This window comes from Coniosporium apollinis, assembly GCF_000281105.1.
Source record: "Coniosporium apollinis CBS 100218 chromosome Unknown supercont1.3, whole genome shotgun sequence".
Lineage (NCBI taxonomy): Eukaryota > Fungi > Ascomycota > Dothideomycetes > Coniosporium > Coniosporium apollinis.
In genome coordinates this window covers 714,104-735,565 of record NW_006913265.1, presented here as the reverse complement: position 1 = coordinate 735,565, position 21,462 = coordinate 714,104, and the positions used below count along the sequence as shown (strand labels likewise).

Sequence of the window (21,462 nt, the reverse complement as noted above, 5' to 3'; positions counted from 1 at the left end):
TAGAGTCAACGGCGGGCACGTCAATCAGCGATGGCGCAACGTTTGTCTCCAAACAACGCGTCCCCCGCTCCAGGAAATGAGGGAGACATCTTGGCCTTGTTGCAGGGCTTTGACCAGGCAGAGCCGGCAGCAGTAAACGCCATCCGGAGTCTTAGCCTGGTAATGAAGTGCGCATTATTGGGTGCAACGTCTCCGTGCCGTGTCCGGACATGGTTGCTCTCCAGGCACATCGTTGCTATTCAGCAGGCCTGACGCTGCTCGTTTGCCGGAGCGGCAGCTCAGCTCTCGATTAACCTTCCAAAAGAACGACCCGAACACGACAAAGCCCTGAACGGCCGGATCGTGCTGTTGAATAGCGTTGAATAGCGCTGTTTGTCGATATTTCGGGACACTCGGCGGGCAGTGGTTTTACGCCACCATGCATGTCGCGCGGATACGACCCATGTCTGCCTCACCATGGCTCGACGCGTCTTTGCAGCATCATGCCTACACAACAACAAATAGTGCGGTCTAGTATTATTTCTCTGTTTCTCCGATCCTCCTTTGAACTTTGTAGGACTTTCCATTCCGATTCCCAATTTCTTCATTCTCGTCTCATCAGTATCGAATTAGTCAGGGAGTAAACAGACTCCTCTAAGTGATACGTCAAGAACATCCGCAGGTGAAGAAAGTTAGACGCCGTCCAGGGTGCGAAATTCTGATCTTGCACCGCGCAAGCCACAGCTGCCCTCCCGAGTGTGTGAAACACACCCCCAACTCTGCAAGACCTCGAGACATTTATACTTCTGTGGCCAGCAAGAACCTTCCGCAAGAACATTGCTCGACGCTTGGACAACATTTCACCCAGTTGGCGACATTTGACGATATAACCAGCATATCCAATGCGATCGGCCACTCTCTGCTATCACCAGCGCGCTCTTTACCACTGGGCTTGAAAGCGCATCCATGGATTCACCACACTCCAGGTCTTACTGAAAAACCACTTCGCGTTGGCCCTTTTCCCACCTCCATAAGCTCTACGTAGCTCCGGCGCCGCCGCTGCCGGAACTCTTGCCACTTCGGCCGATATCACTTCTCATCCCTCTAATCCGCTGCTTTCTGCGAGACATAATATCACCACTAAACCCCGCGTTGCGGCTCTGATAGCGACACTGGCCTTGAAGACTTCTCCTCGCGAACTTATAGCATCGGCGGCTCCACACAATGTTCGCTAGCGGCAGGAAGCCTCGACATCCTCGTCTTGCTCTATCTGTGTTAGGCGTACTCACATTCGTTGTCGCTGGAGCAGCGACCGTAGTAGCAATCCTCAATGCTTGGACATTTTCAACCGCGCATGTTTCGTTCTCCGGACTGGCTGTCGCTGCCGCAGCCCTAGAAGCGTTATCCCTCGCTGCACTGATAGTGTTCTTGATACAGTATGCAGTGAGGGAAGACGGGGACCGCAGGAGCTTCCCCCAAAGGTGGGGCGGCATAGCGCTGGCATGCATCCTGCTCTCTCTGGCCTGCGCTATCATAACGTTGATCATGATTGTTTTGATCCGATACAATCTGGATAAAATCGTCAGCACTTCCTCGTCCGACGAAGTGGTCTTCCTTCTTCCTCCAACCTTCGTTCTTTGGGGGTTCTCCGTCTTAATGCAGGTCACCTTCTACACAGCCTGCTTTCTTCTACGAAACTCATCGCCAAGTTCTCGCCCTTCGGCATCCGCTCAAGAGCCATGTGACTTGGTCGTACATGAAGTTCGTGAGCCAACACCGCCGGTGTCACTCGATATACTACCGCCCCCGCACGCAAGGGATTCTCCGCTTCCTTCTCCGACATTCTCGTTGTCCGATGCTCAATCCACCAAATCCTGGCGACTGTCTGTGCACCAGGTTGTACGCCCGGTAACTTCTAGGACGAAACTGTTACCAAGGCGGCAGTCCACCCCACGGGATTCTGAAAGCATATACTCGGTAGCGCGATCAACCCAAACTGGCTCCGAATCGGACGGCTTCGACACCTGGGATACCTCGAGCGTGGACCCGCAGTACAAAGACACCATCATACATTCCGCGCCATCGAAAGGCACAGCACTCGAGCCAATTCCCGGGAGCCGCCCTCCATCCCCGGCGCGAGCGCTAGAAGGGCCGTTTCCATTCGAGGACACCCCGGAGCTGAAGGAAGAGCGATCGCCACCGCCATCACCATCGCCATCACGCCCACAATCACGACCACCGTCTCCCGCTGCACCACCTCCACAACCTTCATTCTCAAGGCGCCCCTCCACCTCCCACTCAACACATTATCCACCCGCCAGCCCCACTCTAAACGAAGCGCACATCCACCCCCTCTTCAGAAGCGACAGTCCAACGCCCCCACCTGCAGCGACGCCCGGTACCATCGTCACAGCCGCGCCGTTTGGTGGGCAGACTCTAGCATCTCCGCCACCGAGGCCGTTTAGTCGACAGCGTTCAGATAGCCGGCTGGCGACGAGCAGCCCGCTGATTTTCTCGCAGCAGGCGGAAGAGGAGGAGGATGAGGGGGTGGTGGGGAGGACGCCGACACCGCCGAGCAGGCAGATGACGCCACCGATTCCGGAGAGTATTTATGCTGGATCGCCGAGGGTTAGTCCGGCAAGTCAGAGGAGTTTTGTTACGGCGGGGTCGAGGCTGTGAGGGGGTTGCTTGATGAGTCGTTGTCCCTTCTCTTAAGCATTGGGACTGCGGAGCACGCAGTTCATAGGCTTAATGGCTTTTTGAGCTTCGTTATGAGCGATGAGCGAATGCTGCTTTTGCAACGTTTGGAATATGAGCATATCATCTTTCCGTACTTCTTCACGTCACTCGAGCGTAGTCGCAAAGCGTTCTTTACCTGATTTTCATATCTTTGGCGTTTTTGCAGGTGGTTCATCTGCGGACCATGCCTGAAAGGAGTGGAGCCTAGGCGTTACGGGACCGTTGGCGGCTCAAATCAAGGCGTGTATATCTTAATGTATCATGACTTAGGGCAAGCGAAGAGGGTGCTGCTGAATTAGTGTACCTCGATACATCACAATGTTCAGGGGAAAGAAAATTGAAATCTAGTGGTGCACGAGACGATGTCCCTTTGGAAAACGGCAATATGATCATGATAGTTCGTGAATTCTGGGATTGGTTTAGTATGCTCGTACGCTCTGCATGCATATCAACGGTATTGATGAGCTTTACATAACAGATCGCGAGACATGTTACTATAGGGTCAGACCAAGAAATTCTGGATGTACCGAACCACACCATCCTCGATGAAAAGGGGAGAGACAAGTTGCAGCCATGAGAACAGGAACTGCCAATCCAGTAACACCTTGCTCTATGTCACATTTAAAGGCACATTCAATCAACGCCGGCTTTTCACAGTCCGTACCAAGAGAAGAAACGATAGAGACGAGCTCCTTGATAGGCATCGTTCTGCCTCTTGGCAGCTCTGCAGTTCACGTTTTTATGGTAATGACGTGAGGGACAACCGGAGAGGATGACAGCGCTGGCCTAAGCCAAGGCAGGCGTTCAAACTGGACCTTGACGAAACAGCTAATTCCTTTTGTGTTTTCTACCTCTTGCTCTGTATGAGGATAGCCCAGAAAGCCCGCAGTTTATGCAAGACCATTGATGGGGATGCTGATGCATGCGAAAAAGCTCCGTCCGGATTGGCGGGTTGGCCGAGGACAGGGATTCGTCGAGCCATCGCCCCTAATCGAGACTAGCTGGAAAGCCTCCTAGAGACCATCCATTTCACGCTTTCCATTGCGAATGATGCCCAGCTTCAAATCGTTGGGGACTGCTGCTGGTAACTCTGCGTATGTTGGAGTCACAGTTGGCACTACTGACTATCTGATCTTGTCTAATATCTGAGCTGCGCCGAGCGCTCTGGCCATCACTCCTTTGTCCCATTGCGTCCGCCCGCGCATTGTATGCTTCTTCGAGGTAAATCCACCAACCCTAGATGCATCCTCTTGCGATGCCATCAAATAAACTACCAAGCGCATCGTGACTGAAGCTAAACAAGCGCAGTAGCTCGACCGATTCATCTAGCAAGAGCCACCTCACTGCATGTGCTGCTGTCCCTGACCAAGGATTTCACCCGAACGCAAGTCGCAGATGTTCTGATGTCGTTATGAAGCGGACCGCAGCACGCAGTAAGTCAGTCTACAGAGCACTCGTGGGAGAGACCTACTCTTCACGCAGACTATATTAATCCAGGTCTCCCTCATCAACCTTATGTATTTCTCTTATAGTTGCAGTCGGTAGGGGACAGCTAAGAATGCTCGCCAACGCTGACAACACAGACTTTCCAGATTTCGACACACTTTTCCCGTCAGATCCGTCCCGCTGTACTACCAAATAGTATTGGCCTTACTTCAGGCGCCTATGGGCCGTTCTGAAAATTCAGGTATGTTCAGCATCGCGAGCGCTGATCGCGGGCCCATCATATATGCATGCTCATCCATCGCAGGTACATCACCAAGCATGAAGCGCAGGCGTAGTGAGAGGAATCTCAATAACGGCAGTCCTGAGGCAGCCAAATTCGGTACGCATATCTCCATATCATCACTGCGTGCTTCATCTCCTCAGGTGTCTGCTTGACCATTCTGTACTAATGCTTCCACCCCCGGTCAGCCACAACTCCCGGCGTTCAGACGCGCAGGTCTAAGCGAGCGGCTAATGCAACAACACCTCTCAAGGCCAAAGGACTGCAGCCCTCTCAACCACTGCATATGACAACGCGCGCTGCATCGCGCGCGGCATCTGGAGCAACGACTTCAGCTGCTGGTTCTACTGTCGATGGTGACAGTAGGAGAAATTCTTCGGTGAGCGCGACGTCGGTTAATGGAGTAAATCCAGCTGCCAGGGAATCGCCAAACAAGCGGGCCCGGCTGTCAGCAGATACAACTCCGTCCCGAGAGAGTGTCTCGCAGGTGGCCGAAACGGCAGAAGCTCAGCAGAATGGAGTTTGGAGTGCATCGACACCTGAGTCCCAGGTGTCGCAAAAGTCGAACAAGAGGAAGCGTTCGCCAACAGCATCTGACCAGGACGCAATTGAGCAGGTGAGCGCTTAGCATCTCACTACCTTTCACATAATCACGTCACAGCATTTCGTTTTCACTTTGCATCCTTACAGAATCCTATAGGTCATACTTTGATAGCGCTCCGTTTACGGTGCTGGCCTGTCTGCTTCCTAGTGCTCTGAGGTCTCCATGTCATCCAATCATTTTCCTGTCATAGTCAGCCATGAATTGACCTATTCATGCTGCAATCTTTCATGAGCCGATATTGACACCTCAAACCAGGCACCTAGTCACCCGTCGGCTCCTAAAGCCGACGTAAATGGTCGACCAAACGGCGCCTCCGAGGAAACTGATGGCAATCTGGCTAATACCAAAGCATCTACTCCGTCCAGCCGACGTGGCAAGAGGCCCAAACTTGTGGTCGATCCCCCGGTAGACTCTGCGGATGCTACGCCTGGTCTCGGCACACCTGCCTCTGCCTCTGCCTCTGCTCAAAATCTTGATGATGCTCTTCCTTCAGATGCACCTCGTGATCCTGCACAAGAGGCGGCGAAGAACCCGAAGCGACTACCTGGAAGACGCCGGGCTCCACATGCTGACATCAACATTGAAGCAAACCTTCGCCGGCAGCTTCAACTGAAGACGGCTTATAGAAGCGTCGTTAAAGCTCTGAAACCTGTTCTTGCTGAGCTTGCCCAGCGGTCACTCGACGATTTGCAAAATGAACCCACTGCGCATGAAAAGGTGGATCAGTATCATACCGTCAAGGCAGCACTTGATAATCAGCTCAAAGAACGCCTGGCCACGCTGGAACGCACCCGCGAAGTCAAGTTAGCGAAAATCCAGCGACAGTACGATAGTGAATACATCGTCAAAAAGAAGGCATGCGAGACGGCAGTCCGCGATTTGCAGGAGGATCATTTACTTCGCTGCAAAAACCAGCTGCTTACGATCAACCGGGGGGCATCTACCGCTGGTGATGAAGAGGCAACCGAGGATGAGGATGATCTTGTTCCTCATCTAAGAGGCATGCAGTATCCCAACCAACAGACAGGCTACCTTCCCGAGAAGTTTGACTCCCGTAGCCGATGGTTCATCCAGACCCAGGAGCTGTGGCAGCGCAGCGAAAACAACATCGCCTTCCGCCAGCAGTGGCGGGCCTTCCTGGAGATGAACAAAGACGACTTCAACCGAGGAGCGTTAGAAAATGTTGAAGGCTTTGCTGTGTTTGATACCAGTCATCGCGAATATGCGACTGCTGTATGGAACATTAATGAGCTTGCCGAAGCCGCAAACGTCGCGCAAGAGGAGCTGTCTAGAGCAGGTCGGATGGTCCCCAACGCCGAAGCAACGGCTCTGCAAGCTCTCGCAGCACTTGCCGAATCGGCGCCCCCGGCCGTGCCAGTATCCTTGCTAGTTCGCGCGTCACCAGCTCCGGTAGCGACGCCGCGCCTGACAAAGGCAAAGATCCAAGCGACTCCAGGCAGTGTCGGAAGTACGCCTATGCGGCTTGCGTCTTCGAGTTCCAGCCCTGTGAAGGGGGAGGATCCGACTGCAAGGCGGAAGATTTCCTCCATTGAAGAAGTCCAGCAAGCGTCTGGAAACGACCTGACTGTGAACGGCATCGCCGGGACAGCGGATGTCCCATTGTCTGTCAAACCAACATCCAACAGGATCATGGACTTACTCAACAAGGACCCGGAGCAGGCTGGCCATACCGAGAAGTCTACTGCCCCGAGGCGTCCCACAGACACCCATTCTCATAAGGCTGCAAGTGAGGTGCAACGACCAGAAGTTAATGTCATTCCACTTGACACGCAGCAACATACGGCAGATGTGCCAAATCAGACCACTAACGGGGCACCGCATGCCGAGGATAGACGTGTCGAGAGGTCGGCATCTGGATTCTGGTCCACGGTGAACCTTGCATCTCATCGGGCACCTCGTCGACCGCCCAGCCCTGACAAGAACCCAATAGCGAAGTTGCGGCAACTGAGCCAAGCCTTATTCAGGCGAAAGACGCCGGAGAAGAGCGAAGATAATCGGGCCCGGTCACCCGTACGGCGAGATCCCAATAGTGAAAGAGCCCATATGAAGCCACCACCTCCTCCACCGGTGCATATCCCATCCGGGAGTCACCACGAGAGACATCATTCGGGAACACTGAGCGCTGTCCTGCCAATGACTAGGCAAGACCAAAATCCTTATTCGGCAAACGCTGGCCGACAGCGAAGTGAAAGCCATGGTGAGCCTCGTCGATCTACCTGGGATAGTTTCAGGAGAGCTAGCATCGCCGTACCTCAGCAATACGAACCCCCAAGAGGTTCACCTCAAGGCACAATCTATCCACCTGCCGCCTCATACGGGATCACAGGAAGACTACCACCAGCCTACAGTGTGCCGTACAGCGGGCCGACACTGGCGCCTCAACCGCCTGGAGGGCCTCCACTCGCACCCGCACCGGCCCCACCACTACCAGGCTACCACTATCAAGGACCTCATCCTCCTCAATCGTACGACGCATATGGTCGCCCAATCGCGCCTTACCCTCCCCAAGCACAGCCAGCGCCGTACCCAGCTCCACAGCAGCAGCTCAACCCCTATCTAGCAGCCGTTCCCCACCAACCAGTTCCGCCACCTCCTCAGCAAAACTATCCACTACAACCGCCGTTCCACCCCGCATACGGCCCACCGCAGCCGTCATACCAGCAACCAGGCCCTGCTCCCCAGCATCAGCCCCAGCCAGCACCACCACAGCCCTCCCAACAACCTTATCACCAGCAACCACCTCCGCCACCACAGCCCTATCACCATCAGCAACAGCCGTCCCCCTACTCTGGCCCCCAGTACGGCGGCCAGCGCATCCTCCCCGCCGGCTACGGCGATCCGCGCCACCCGCCGCTCATTGCAGCCGCGCCGCCTTACCAGGGTGGGGGCCATGGACCGGCGTTTTCGCAGCAGCAGCAGCAGCATCAGCAGGGGCAGCATGGAGGCCATGGTGAAGGGATGGCGGCGGGGATGGAGCAAGGAGGGGAGAGGGATGGCAGGGGTGATGGCAGTGGGCGGGGTAGGAGGGGGAAGTTTGGGGGTGGCGGGGAGTTTAGGAGTTGGAGGGGGGTGGGGAGGAGGAGGTCTTGAGGGTTGGAGAGTGTTTTGGGTGAGAGTGGAGGTTTTGTTCCGGGATTGATTTTTTCCTTCAGAACTGGTTTAAGATATGAATGCCTTGGTTTCCGCTAGGGCTTGCCGCCGCAAGCACGTCCAGAAGCTACTTAATTTCCTCGTTTCCTGTATCAAGATGGGCATTGTGAGCGTTTCTCAGCAGGGCGCCGGAGCGGTGTTTTCCACGTATAACAATAGGGTTACGCCAGGGTCGCTTACCACTCGTGTCTGCCTGGAGTGTAGCATAGATAAGGTGGCGTCATCGGGGCTCAATATTACGCTTTAAACTTAATCTAGAGGTCGTGACACAAATGCCGGCAAGATGAGGGGAACGTTTTAAAGCGGACGGGATGCCCAGTATTCTTTGATCTATGGCCGTATGTGTTGGTTTCAAGCGAAGTTACTATTAAATATAATCAAATCTTCTGATCTGCTGCCAGTCAAAAAGTTCTCCGTGGATACCACAATACACTTCGTTACGAAGTAGGAATATCAAACAACATTAGCCCACGAGCGGCACTTCGCGAAGAGATCATACAATTTCGGATGCGAAATATACCCTACAGAAGAGGAGGGGGAACCCCCAGCTTGAGTGAACGGGTTCTGAACTCTCGGTCGAAAGAGGCGCTCCGTCACGATGTTACACAGTCATCATGGCAAGTACACCAGAGCGGGCGCAGCCCGCTAACATGGTCTCAGCCAGCTTCTAGACGTCTGCCGTTGCTCAGTCCGAGAAAACAATACAAGATTGGAATGGCACCTATTGAAGACAGCCCTCTGCCCAACACTGCGAAAGTGCCCGAATGTGAACAGATGTAGACACTTCGCATGCGCGCTTGGAAGGAAATTAGAAGGTTGCCGGCCATACATTTTACATACAGACAGTACCACAACACATATACAGTCTCATGAAACCCCCCATCTCCCAGCAAAACGTGACCCCTTTTCGCAATACATCTCCAACCAGATACACAGGAAAACTCACTAGAATCAGCACTCATCCCCGTTCTTCATCCCGTTCCTCATCCCGTTCTCATGCTGCCCTTCCCCCTGACGCGTCCATTCCTACTGCATAACCATCGTTCCCAGAACCCACTCAATAATCCGACAGCGTCAATTTGCGCCCAGTATTCCTGCGCGCCTCCGCTGCCTTCTCGGCAGGCGAGAGCTCCTTCTGCTCATTCTTGGCTTTGAGCGCTTGGAGGAGCATTCCGGCGTCGAAGAAGCCGTCTGCGAAAAGCAAAGAAATCAGCACATGACTCTACGACCAAAGCAAAACAGAAAAAGCGGACGTAAAGATAAAACGAAGTGAGAGAGCCAGGCGAGGAAAGAGACGGGAGCCGGAAGGGGTGTCTAGTCTAGTTCTAAGGTGTGGTGTAGGGGGGTACAAAGGAAAAGTGCTTAGGATAGGAGGGGGTTTCATGACACGATGGCGAGACAAGTGGACAGCTTCTGCGGCTTCCTGGGCGAATCGCCCGCCGACGACGTCGAAGCAGCACGTGTGGTGTGCCTGCACCGTGCCGGCGGGCTGCGCGATCCCCAACTCGCCACCAAAACCGGCGAAGCCAGAAAACTAGGCTTGAACGGCGGTGACGGCGGACGCTCTGAAATGGCAGGCAGCGCATAGAACTCCACTCCCGTCACACTATCATGCCGCGACAAAACAGAACGGGAACCAGAAGAGAATCCAGAAATCCGCCTACATCCACCAAGGCCCTCATCATCGCTCTCCTCGGCCTCAATATCATCGTGCTGCGGCGCCTGTATTGCTGAGCCGGTCTTCCCATCGCCGAGAACTATCCGGCCACGGCTCTTGATCCTGTTGGCCTTTGGCCTTTTCTCCTCCGCTTCTCTCGCACGAGACGCATTCGTGGCGCTCGCGCCCCTTTTCTTTGTCTGCCTGAGCAGCTTCCGCATCTCCAGGAAGTAGCTCTCCAGCGCATCGATGTACCGTTTCGTCTGCCTGTGCTTGCTGCTCGCGCAGATGGAGACGGAGCCGTCTTTGATGATGTAGCCGATGCCGAAGCCGTCGCCTGAGGTAGGTCCAAAGCCGAAATGGCGCAGGGACGGGTTGCCGCAGTTCGAGGTGGATAGGATGGTTGTGTTGAGCTTGTCCCAGCCTGAGTCTGCGAAGAGGGACGGCATGTTGTGCTGTGCTACATGTGCAGGCGGCGACGCGGACGTGGATTCAGCTTCCGACAGCATGGTGGAGCGGCGGCCGGGGGAGCGCGTGTCTTTGTCGGAAGTCGAGCCGTTCGGACTTGTGGGGCGTGTGCTGTCCCTGTCCATATCTGTGCCGTCGGTGCTGGCGACGTCGTAGTTGTCGTCTTCGAGCGAGCGCTGCCAGACGCAGTAGAGGGCAAAGAGGTGGCGGTCTGGCCCGTTGGCTTTGGCGCAATCTTTCGTGATCGCGGTGTGTTTCTGGCAGGCGCGCTTCAGGGCGTCGACTTTTTGCTGCGCGGGGTTATCGCCCCAGAACGTCTTTACGAACTCGGTTGACTCGGTCGTCACGGGCCGGATGGCTTCGGTGCGCCCATGGTAATAGATCTTGGTCATGGCCGGCTCGTAGACGCATTCCATGCGTCCGTAGAGACCGTAGTAGGCTGCCTGGTATGCCATCTGCACGAATGCGTCAGGCGAAAAGCCCATCGAGGTTATAAAGTTCTTGCCGTATGTCATGAACTCCAGGATCTGGAACTCGTTCTGCTGGATCAGGTCTGCGAGTCTCGTTTCGGCGAAGCGCAAAGCGGTGCTCAGCTCCGGTATCATGTCCCACTCAAGCTTATGCGGTGTCGTGTTGACATCTCCGAAGCTGTCCGGGTCCCGTTTGGCGGGATCTGGGCTTTGAGACGCCCACAGGCTGGGCGCCTGGCCGTTGATCGTTCGCGCAAAACGCAGGATGGTGTCTGTATAGACGTCGCTGGCGAAGCGAAGCACCGTGTGGCCGTCCACGCCAGTGTGCTCGAAGTTGATCCCTGCGCTACCGTTCTTGCACACAATGATCTGAAGCTTGTCGTACCACCGGTTCGTGCAAGTTCCGGTCTGCACGCCACGCTCAACCTTGCTAGTACCGCAGAGCATGTTCGTGCAAAGATCTGCCCCGGTCTGAGGTTCGGTGTAATCCAAGCAGAGAATGAAGAGGGCCGAGTCTACGATGTTTAGGCAGTCGGAGTTATTCGAGCCCTCCTCTCGGTGGAGAACGTCTCGAAGCCCAGACCAAACCTTCCGGTTCTCTGTACTAAGGACGCCAAGCGCGCCTCTTGCGGCGTCCTGAATGGGAATCTCTTGAGCATCCTCGATGACCACTTGGAGGTTGACTGCAATATCCTTCTCAGTCATAATCAAGTCCGAGTTGTCGTCAAGCACATCAAACCAGTAGAACTGTCCGTGACAAAGAACGACGATGTGCTTTGCGTTCGGGTCCTGCCCTATCTGGCAGCCGTTGTCTGTGGGTATCCGTGCCGTACCAAACAGTCTTGAGTATTGGTACATGTCCAAGGGTTGCCCTTTGATGGTGTCCGGGGGAAGCTCCTCTTTTCGCACTGCTCGAACGAAAGAGAGCGCAGAAACGACTAGGGATGCCGCTCGAGTCACTTGATTGTTACGAGCTGGGGTAGGGTCATCCTCCAGTAGGAAGAAGGGGTTGAGGTTGAGCACGACGGGATTATCAAAGTTCAGATATGAGTCATACCCTATCGAATGGTCAGTGGCCGCAAAAATTGAAGTCCTCACCACAGAGGTGATGTGGCTGGAATCCACTAAGGGGATCAACCCTCAGAGAACGACTTACAGAATTGCTCAATGTAGTTCGCCTTGTCGGCTGCGTACTTCTTGAGCTTGTTTTGGAGCTCTGGACCGTCGTTCTTCAAGAACTCCTGAACGGCTATCTCGGTTTCGTGATGCTCCTTCGGTGTCTGCAGAGGCTTCAGTGCCTCCAGATATTTCTTGCATGACGACTCAAGGTCGGGGATTGGCAGCTTTGGCAGCTTGTCTTGAGAGGCGAAAGTCACTCCAGGCTTCGAGTTTGGGTTTGTGTGAGAAGCCAGTGGTTGTTTCTCGGCGTTGGTGTAGGCATCGGCAGCGTCCTTTGCCGCACCGTCGGATCTTTGCTCCCCCTCGCCGGACTTCTTCTCATCCTTGGATTTCATCTCCCCGTTCATGTTTGCTGTGGCTCCAGCTAGGGTCGCGTCCAAAGACTTAGGCTCTTTGAAAGTGCGGACTGCCATTTTAAAGATTGCCGTGGTCAGTTATGCGTACAGGGGCGAGATGAAGGTTGCTATAGACAGCAACCGCAACGCCGTGCGGTAGAAGTAGTGGCAGTCTTGGAGACAGTACACAGGCATTGAGGTAAGAAAGACAACATCGAGCCAGAAGCTGAAGGAGGCTCGGGACATTAAAGCGGTAAAACCAGACTTATGCGGAAAAGGGTCTAGGATGAAAGGGACTGAACGAGGCATGCTGCACCCCGCCATGCGTGGGCCTGAGCAACCATGGCATGTGAAGCGGCCGGTATCCACATGATGCGGGAGAGTGACTTCCCATAGACTAACGACGCGGACCGCTGATACGGAGGTCGATCCGAAGTCCCGGATATCAAGGAGATGCAGAACTAACGCCAGCAGCTGATGTTCACGCCAGATGAGATGCACTTACCAGAGATGTCTTATGATAACCCTACCTCCAACTTAACCTAACCTGTTAGCTTTGATCTCTACTTACACCAATGGTGCTATGAAATGCCAGAATCACAACTCAAACAGCGTGTAGGATGTAGAGATCTCGGAAAAGGACTACCGCTACGAATCTAACTGCGGACGAGGCGTTGTTTTCTCCGGCGAAGCGGAACTGTGATCTTGCACCGAGAAGAGCCTTGCACGGACAAGGACCAGGAGCCCCGAGAGCCCACAAAGGACGTTCAGATGGGACGGCGGGCGAGAGGAAGGGTGATTAAGTGGCCGCTTAAAGGCGCATGTACCTGAACAACTGGGCCGCCGGGATGCTGGCGGAGCTCCCAGGCTCAAACAGGACTCGGTACAATATGAGATGGTGGGATATCTCTCGGTCGACTGCTTCAGCTGCACGGCCAGAAGCTGTGCATACAGACTCGGGGCAGACGCAGGTGAAGATGTCAAAACAAGCACCGCGTCAGTGACCGAATCTCATGGGCAAGCAAGAGGGGGTCGAGCACATGGCAATGGGCCATGCCAGCTGCCAGTGCAAAACGCGGGGCGCGTCTTCTGGCCGCCTGCAGACAGCGGCGATGATGCAAATGGCACCTGGAGAGCGCGAGACCTCGGGTCTGTCCCGCTGCGGGGGCTTTTGGCAATGCCCAGGTGAGCTGTTTCCCTGCAGTGGCTCGAGCACTCCCGTCTGTCCGCAAAACCCGTGGACGTCTGGAACAACCCCCCCCAACAGCACATCACGCCCTTCCTCCAGGACCCACCACCACCGAAGCGTTCCGCTGACTCAGCCTGCATGCTCTTCGCGTCCCTTTACGGAGCTGTCATGACTCGACGCCGATCGCATGTCCCCGTACCTCGTCCATCAATGACCCATCAATGACCCATGACCGACCTCCTCCAGGTGCTGCCTGACTTCTCAACCCAGCCGTATTCCCACCTCCTGCCTTCGCTCGAGAAGAATCAGGTCACCACCGCCGACCTCCTCACGCTCGATGCCGTCGACATAGCAAAACGGGCGCAGGTACCCGTCGCCGAGGCGCGGAGGCTGACCGATGCCGTCCTCTCAGCTCTGCGCGGCCAGCTCGGTCTGCAGCATGATATCGAGATCTCTAAGAAGCCGTCGTTGGCTTCCACGGGGCAAGAGCTGATCGGTCGGTGGAGCACCATTAGCACGTTAGATGACGGGTTGGATGCTGCATTGGGCGGCGGCATACCGACTGGCTATTTGGTCGAGGTCACTGGAGAAAGGTACAGCTCCATCAACCTATACTAGCCTTGCATAGCCACGCAGACGCCTAGGAACGACAACTGACTCTCTCCCTCACAGCGGCGCAGGCAAGACGCAATTCCTCCTAACGCTCCTCCTCTCCTCACAACTCGCGCCCCCCGCCGGCCTCTCCAAATCAGCCCTCTACATATCAACCGAGGCCGCTCTGCCCACCAGCCGGCTAGCACAACTCCTGAAAAGCCATCCCCGTCTCTCCTCTCTACCTGACGCCTCTAGACCCTCCCTCTCCCGCATCCTCAGCATCCAGACCCCCGATCTCGAGTCCCAAGACCACATTCTGCGCTACCAACTCCCCGTCGCAATCGCCCGCCACAACATCGGCCTCGTAGTCCTCGACTCCGTCGCCGCGAACTACCGTGCCGAGTTCTCGCAGGACCCGAGCGCCAAATCGGGCGCCGCAGCAATGGCAAAACGCAGCGCGCAGCTGGTGCAGCTCGGAAGCCTTTTGCGAGACCTCGCACGCGCCGAGAACATCGCCATCGTTGTGGCGAACCAAGTCGCCGACAGGTTCTCGCCTACCCCCGCGGCGCCATCGGCTGCGGTATCTCGCACCACGTCGCTGAACAGCAACCAGAGCAACAGCAACAATAAACCCAACAACGGCGATACCAACGGCAGCCGCCCGGCTTCTCCTTCCCCACAGCCCCAGCCCCAGCCCGAAAAACGCCCCATCAGCACACCGCGACCCTCACCACAGCTTCTATCCACGCCTGACCCCCTAACCCTGGACCACCAACAGCGCTGGTTCACCGGCTGGGGCGACCTCGCCCCGTCCTCCTCCTCCAACGACGACGGGATCGATAGGCCACAGATGCTGAAGACGCCGTCCCTGGGCCTCGTCTGGACGAACCAGATCGCGTGCCGGATTGCGCTGATCAAGGAGGTTGTTTACTCTACCGAGCAGGATGAGCAGGCTCGGAAGGCGGAAGGAGGGCGCGACGGGGACGAGGGAGGAGGAAGTGGACCGGATATCGCGGGGTGGCGGAGGTGGATGCGGGTTGTGTTTGCGCCGTGGGCTGGGCCGACCGAGGGGAGGGGCGTGCGGTTTGAGATTTGCGGGGGCGGGGTGAGGAGTATAGGGAGAGGTGAGGCCAAGGTGATAGAGAGCGGTGCGCTAGAATCCGCCACCGCAGCAGCGTCGTTGCCGTGAGTGGTTTTGGTCGTCGTAGTATAATAACAGTCAGCAACCCCCCGTTTTCGGATGTTCCATATCTGCACACAGCTTCAGGTTATCTAAGAGGTTTGTCTTCACGGAGGCACTGATGAGTGAAGCGGGTAGGAAAAACATAGCTGTGGTGTGGCAGCATAACACGAATATGAACAACGTACAATTCACGATGTGGGTTACATCGAGAGATCTCCGCGTCATCCACTCCAAAAGCCCATCAAACTCACGAACTCAAGTCACTCATTCCAAGTCTTAGAGAATTCGCGTTTGAAACCAAGTCATTTCATCGACTAGTCAGAGCAAAGAACACGCCACGCCACCAGCAAAGTGCCCTAAATCATACAAGAGCCGAGAGAGAAGCCCAGTCCGATCCTAGCACCAGGAAAAAAGAATTCCGCAGAAATCGCCTCCCTGTCAAGGCCACCACAAAGCCCACCTCGAAGAAGGAAGAAGAAAAAGAAAAAACGCCACCCTTGATGCCACCATAACACTTCGTACACAAAGCTTCATGCCATCCCCCTGGCTGTGAAGACAAACACCGCCGGAGAAAAGCTACGCAAAAGGCCCGCCGCAGGCGGTGAAAACAAGCACCCCACTTGGACCTGAGCCCTTATCCGAATTCCATACCATTTCATCGTTCATCAGAACCGTACGACCCGTCATGCCTCCTCGTTAATCAAACCCAGACCCGAACCTAAACCTTCAGGTCCCACCACCCGCAACATCACTCAACGGACTCGGCACCGGTCCTCGCGGGCTTTGACTTTGACTTTGACTCTGCGTGTGCGGCAGGGAGGGCGGGTAGCCGTAGCCATATCCCTGCGGCTGATGCAACGGCGGCGTCTGCATCGGCAGCGAGCCGTATGGCGGGATGTGTCCTACGCCCGGCCCGTATCTTGATGGCTGGGTTTGCGGATTGTGGCTCTGCTGATGATGGCTCTGCGAATGGTGCTGGCTCGGCTGCTGCGCCTGCGCGTGCGCATTTCCGTGTCCGTGCGCGTAGTTAGGCGGCTGGCTCTGGGCCTGCACATAGCCAGCAGGCGCATAGACGTGCCCGCTTCCATGCCCGTGCCCGTGCCCATGCCCTTGCCCATGGCCACTCACTCCATACGGTGCAGAATGATGCGTCCCCATCATCGGCGGCGTTGGCGCCGCATAGCCCCCCGTCCCCGCCTGCTCCGCCGCCTGCTTGAGCGCATGCTCCAGCTTACTCATCCCAGCGTGCTCGCTCGACGCGCTCCTCGTGACATCCATCCTAAAGTCAGACTCGGATTGGAACATCAGACCCGGCCGCTGTGCTGCGTTGCTCTGCCTGCGAGCTGGATTGGGGTGCGGGAGCTGTGGCGGCGGGCGCCCGAAACCGAAGTCTGGCTGCGCGTTGGCCGCCGCGGGAGATGGGTAGGGGTTACTGGCGTAGCTGCTGTGGGGGCCGGGCTGCGGATAAAGGGAGTGACTAGAAGAGGGACGAGCGAGAGTGGTCGGTTGATACGCCTCGGTGAAGCCGCCGCCATCTTTGGGGAGGCGGTAGGGAGACTGATACTTTTGTGGACGCCTGAGGAACGAGTGGAGAAGGTAGGGATAGTTCTTCAAGTCGTTGATGTGTTGAAGTCGGTCGCTAGCCGAGGAAGACGATGACGATGAGTGCGTTAGTTGTGGCGGCGAGGGGTCGGTGGAGGGATTGCTGAGATAGCTGTATAAGGCGGAAGGACTGGATGCCTTGGTTCCCAGCATAGGTGCTACCGGAGCAACGCGCTGTTGTGCTTGATGCTGGCTGGGTTGAGTCGAGTAGGTATGCGGATACTGGTACTGCCGCTGCAGCTGCTGGTGCGACTGTTGCTGATCAGAAGGTGGCTGGTAGTACTGATACTGCGGCCGCGACGATAGCTGATCAAGCCGAGGATCGATCGAAGGTGCGCCCAGCTTCGCCGAGTTCGGATACGGTGACGTCTGGTAAGGTATTTTGGACGCCTCCTGCGCTGGATTTCGGCTATACGGGGTGGAGTGGTATTTCGGATGCGCATACTGCGCTTGAGCAGATGAGTATCGTGACTGCTGCGACTGCTGCGTCATTGGCGCAGGTTGTACAGGCCGTTGCTTTTCTTTCGGCTGACCGTATTGAGCCCCATACATGGTCACAGAAGCCATTGGTGCTTGCTTCGGAGGAGGCTGCTTGTTGTGGGACTGCTGCTGCTGTTGGCGTTGGACAGACGAAGTAGCATTGAGCGCCTTGACATTGACACCGCTTGGATACGCAGCGGGCAGAGACCGGCGCTCAACCGGCGCAGGAGGCGGTGGAGGCGGCTTGACTGTATCTAGGAAGTTGCCCTTCGGGTTATGTCGTGGCTTCGCGGGATCCTCTGTATACTGCTGCCTGGCCTCTGTCGATGTCTTGCCCAAGTAGAACCAGATCTGATCCGGCTTTGAAAAGTCGATCTTCTTTTGCTCTGCATTTCTGGCCTCCTCTGTCGTACAGGTGTGAAATTCCGCCCACTTCTCCACGCAGTTGGGGTCATGGAACGGCTCGTCCATTACGGGTGGTGGGTCCTTCTGATTCTTCGCGTCGAGGCTCTTGTTGTTCAAGAGGTGCTCGGGCAGAGGCTTCGCGTTTGCAGACGGCTTCGGTCGCAGTGAGTCTGCTGGATCGATGTACAATAGCCACTTGTACTCGATCTCGACCCGTTCGCTGTTAGGCCTACTGGAAGTTAGTAGCCAATCACTCTAGATATATGGATTGTATCACTTACCCTTCCGGGAGAATGTCCACCAAGACCGTCATCTCGCTCGGTCTATTTTCAACAACAATACCGGCAAAGACCTCGCCACCATCAAGGTACTGAGCTTGAATCACTTCTCTGGACTTGAGACTTCTCCCGTACTCTCGCGTGAACTTGTTCTCCAACGACTCCACGTCGACGAACTTGAGATGCCTCTTCTTCGGCCTGTGGAAGCGGCACCTGAAGTCGTAGCCTTCGCAGTAGTACTCCATTCCATCCTCGTCGAAGGTAGGAACCGGCCCGGTGTCGATCTGCACGCCAGCAGCAGCAGCGCAGGTAGCGTGGAAGGCGCGTGTACATTTCTTCGAGGAACACTGGAAGCAAGTTCCACGTTTGGAGCCACAGTGGTTGCACTTGAGGTCGAAGCGGGCTTTCTCGATGAACGGAACTCCACAAACCTTCTCGCGGCCGTTCTCATCAACAAGATATGTCTCGGGCGTGTAGAGAGCACAGAGACGATGAGCTCTCTGGCCGTTGTCTGTAGGAAGAAGCTTGTCGTACGATACATCGTTAGGGCAAAGGACGCAAGGCTGCTTCGAGGGCAGAATGCGAATCTTGATCTTCTTCTTGACTTTCTGCTCGGTCGCTTCTTTCGTTTCTCGCTTTCGCTTCTTAGGGGCCGTCTTAATCTTCCCGGCAACACTGGCCGGAGGGCTCGGCAGGTCGTTCTGCTCATCTTCCACTTCTTCGTCATCATCCTCATCATCGGTGACCTCTTCCCAGTACTCAGGTGTTGGCTCGCCTCTAAGCTTCCGCTCGATCTCCGAGACGTCAACCCAGACGCTGTCCGCTTCGCAGTCGCACTTCTTCGCTACGCGGCCCATCGGTAACCATGCCTCTGTTGCGAAGTTGACGGACTCAGCACAGTTGTAGCCAAGGTTGTATCCTGAATGGTATCCGTAGGGATATGTAATGACGAATTCGCCCTCGTAATGGACCAGCCTGTTGACCTTGATGCCGAATTGTTTCTCTAGCTTGTCCGGTGAGATAAGGTAGGTTTTGTGGCGAAGGAATTGATCGCATGCTTTTGCATCAGTGGGCCAGATGCCTGTGAAAAGGTCATTAGCTTCAGAGTGTCCAATCGTGGTGCGCTCTACTCACTCTTCATAGCAGCTTCAAAGCGTCTCGCATCCGCTTGCGAAATGCTATACCACTGCTTGGGCGCTCCGAAGTGGATGTAGTTGATGCTGTAAAGATCCACATCTTCGAGGTGCCAGGCGAAGGTAGCTTTCCACATCCCAAGATAGAGATATGCAGTGTTCACACCAGGTACCTTTGTGCCCAAGACGTCCAGTAGATTTTCCAGCTTCGCCACGTTCCAGCTCGTGGTGTTGTCGTCAAAAAGGGACCCAGGCATATCGGCGCCGTACATAGGCTGGCCATAGTTGAGCGTCTTCCAGTACACCTCTTCTAGCTCCTTGCAGCGCTCAGGCGTGAACTCGTCCACTTTGCCGAAGTGGTAATCGAAGTTCCTGAAAGCCTTCTCGTCGATCTCGTCCGCAGCTTCGCGACGGTTGTTCAATCGACGTGAGGAAACGGACTTCGATTTCGGCTGGCGGCCTCGTGGCTTGGTGGGAGAGTCGTCCTCGTCCGCAGCTTCAGTCTTAGCTGTCGACCTCCTTGCTCGTTTCTTTGGTGGTGGCTTTGTATCGGGCGATGTGGGCGTAGGCGGTACTTGAAGCTGGCTGTCTTCTTTGGAATCAGCACCTTTGTCTGGTGAGTCTTCCTTCTCTTCAGGTGCGGGTCGCTTGCGTGGACGGCCAGGCTTGCGCTTCGGTCCATCCTGCTGGCTTGTCGTAGAATCGGCAGAACTTCCCGCACCGTTGCGAGTTGAGCGCGTTCTGCCAACAGCATCCCGATTGGCCCTCCGGTCTCCTCGCTTTGCCGGCGGCTGATGATTGGACTCTTCTGTCACGGCCTTCCATTGTGGCAGATTGTACGAGCGCTGCTTCTCCATGTTGTTCTGGGTGTAGACGCCATGTGTACCGACGAACTCTTGGGTAATTGGATTCTTAACTTTAATCGTCTTGACAGCTTCGTGCAGGGCGGGGAGACTGTCAATCCTGATTGAGGAAAGCGAACGTCAGCAAATGAGCATGGTCGGGTAGCATTGAAGGGCGGCTTACCATTCCTTCGGTGGTATAACTTTCACGATGCCGGATTTCATCCCGTATGTGTCGACCTTGTCAATGAATTTCTTGAAGCTGCGGAATTGCGCCATGGTCTACAGAACGAAACAACGGAGTCAGCACAAGATCAATTCAGATCTCACTCTCAGGGTAGTTGCAAACACCGCGTCGGCGCATGCAGTTATTGCATTGCACAGCTATCGAACCTACCGGCTTAAAGACAGGTATCTTCCCTCCATCCCAGTAATGATCCGGTTCAATCTCCCCAATATCTTCTTCCCCCGGGTTGTCGAGCTCCATATCCGACAACGGCGACGACGACCGCTCCCTCTTATCCATATCCTCGCTCGTTGGTGGCGTCAGGGCGGCCTTGTGGAGCGACTCATCGTGCGCAGAGTCGTGCGCCTCTACAGAGGCAGCGGCCTCCATAGCTGCTATTGTTCACAAAGCTGTAAGTTGTCGCGTGGGTAAGCGCAGTGAATCGCGGAGGGAGCGTGGTGGCTCCCTCGAGGTGAAGTGCCGTGAGTGCCTGGTCGCGAGCCGATGTGTGGGGTGAGAAACGAGAGACTGAGGAGTCAGAAGACCCGAAGTTGCGACTATCGCATCAGCTTGAGAGACTTAGACGCTCGTAGTCGCTCCTTTCGCATGCTTCTGAAGTCGCTGTCGTCGTCCGTGGGTTCGGTGTTGTCAGGAGAAGGCAGCGGAGGGGATGGGAGGTTGCTGGAGTCGAGCAGGTTCGGCGTTGCTCTAAGGTTCCCGCTAAGCCCCTTCGGGAGCGCAAGCTTGGCATCACCAGATCGCTCATCGCAGCGCACGGATCACGATTGATGGAATTTTGGACAGAGTTGAGGCTTCATGGTGGCAGAGACGTCGGGTGTGTCGCTATCCGACTCTCCCTTCTGAGTCTAGAGATGTGGGCAAGACAAATCTCATGTCTCACGGGAAGAGTAGCAAGTTGGTTGTAGAGGATACATATCATTCTTTGTTGCGATCTAATTCATAGCTAATCCCACAATGAGTGATGAAAGAAAACGATGTTGTGTGATGCATGAGTGTGCGGTCTTGATTCTACACGGTGCTAGGACTCTGTGCGTTCATGGCTGTTAGAAACCTTTGCTAGCCAGGGCATCACGTAATTCTGCGATAGCGGCATGCATATGTAACCTCCTGCCAAGGGAGGTCTGGAGGACGACGGACTGCATGCAGAGGGTGACGGCGGTTGCGTCCCAGATGTTGCATGA

General features: G+C 55.5%; 5 protein-coding genes across 5 annotated transcripts; 3 read left to right on the top strand and 2 right to left on the bottom strand.

Moving 5' to 3' along the window:
- Nucleotides 1–1,203: 1,203 nt before the first annotated feature.
- W97_00953 (uncharacterized protein) lies at nucleotides 1,204–2,658 on the top strand (the record flags this gene model as incomplete). The annotated part of the gene is made up of 1 exon (XM_007778864.1): nucleotides 1,204–2,658. The coding sequence occupies one exon, from the start codon at nucleotides 1,204–1,206 to the stop codon at nucleotides 2,656–2,658; it is 1,455 nt and encodes a 484-aa protein (XP_007777054.1).
- Nucleotides 2,659–5,210: 2,552 nt separating this feature from the next.
- W97_00952 (uncharacterized protein) lies at nucleotides 5,211–7,629 on the top strand (the record flags this gene model as incomplete). Its single annotated transcript, XM_007778863.1, has 3 exons — nucleotides 5,211–5,237; nucleotides 5,304–7,098; nucleotides 7,211–7,629. 3 exons carry the CDS (start codon nucleotides 5,211–5,213, stop codon nucleotides 7,627–7,629), a joined length of 2,241 nt encoding a protein of 746 aa, XP_007777053.1.
- Nucleotides 7,630–9,599: 1,970 nt separating this feature from the next.
- Nucleotides 9,600–12,340, bottom strand: W97_00951 (carnitine O-acetyltransferase; the record flags this gene model as incomplete). Its single annotated transcript, XM_007778862.1, has 2 exons — nucleotides 9,600–11,872; nucleotides 11,971–12,340. The coding sequence occupies 2 exons, from the start codon at nucleotides 12,338–12,340 to the stop codon at nucleotides 9,600–9,602; spliced, it is 2,643 nt and encodes an 880-aa protein (XP_007777052.1).
- Nucleotides 12,341–13,745: 1,405 nt separating this feature from the next.
- W97_00950 (uncharacterized protein) lies at nucleotides 13,746–15,300 on the top strand (the record flags this gene model as incomplete). The annotated part of the gene is made up of 2 exons (XM_007778861.1): nucleotides 13,746–14,110; nucleotides 14,190–15,300. The coding sequence occupies 2 exons, from the start codon at nucleotides 13,746–13,748 to the stop codon at nucleotides 15,298–15,300; spliced, it is 1,476 nt and encodes a 491-aa protein (XP_007777051.1).
- A 720-nt stretch (nucleotides 15,301–16,020) lies between these two features.
- On the bottom strand, nucleotides 16,021–20,650 carry W97_00949 (uncharacterized protein; the record flags this gene model as incomplete). The annotated part of the gene is made up of 5 exons (XM_007778860.1): nucleotides 16,021–18,010; nucleotides 18,063–19,140; nucleotides 19,194–20,155; nucleotides 20,219–20,316; nucleotides 20,432–20,650. The coding sequence occupies 5 exons, from the start codon at nucleotides 20,648–20,650 to the stop codon at nucleotides 16,021–16,023; spliced, it is 4,347 nt and encodes a 1,448-aa protein (XP_007777050.1).
- Nucleotides 20,651–21,462: the final 812 nt, after the last annotated feature.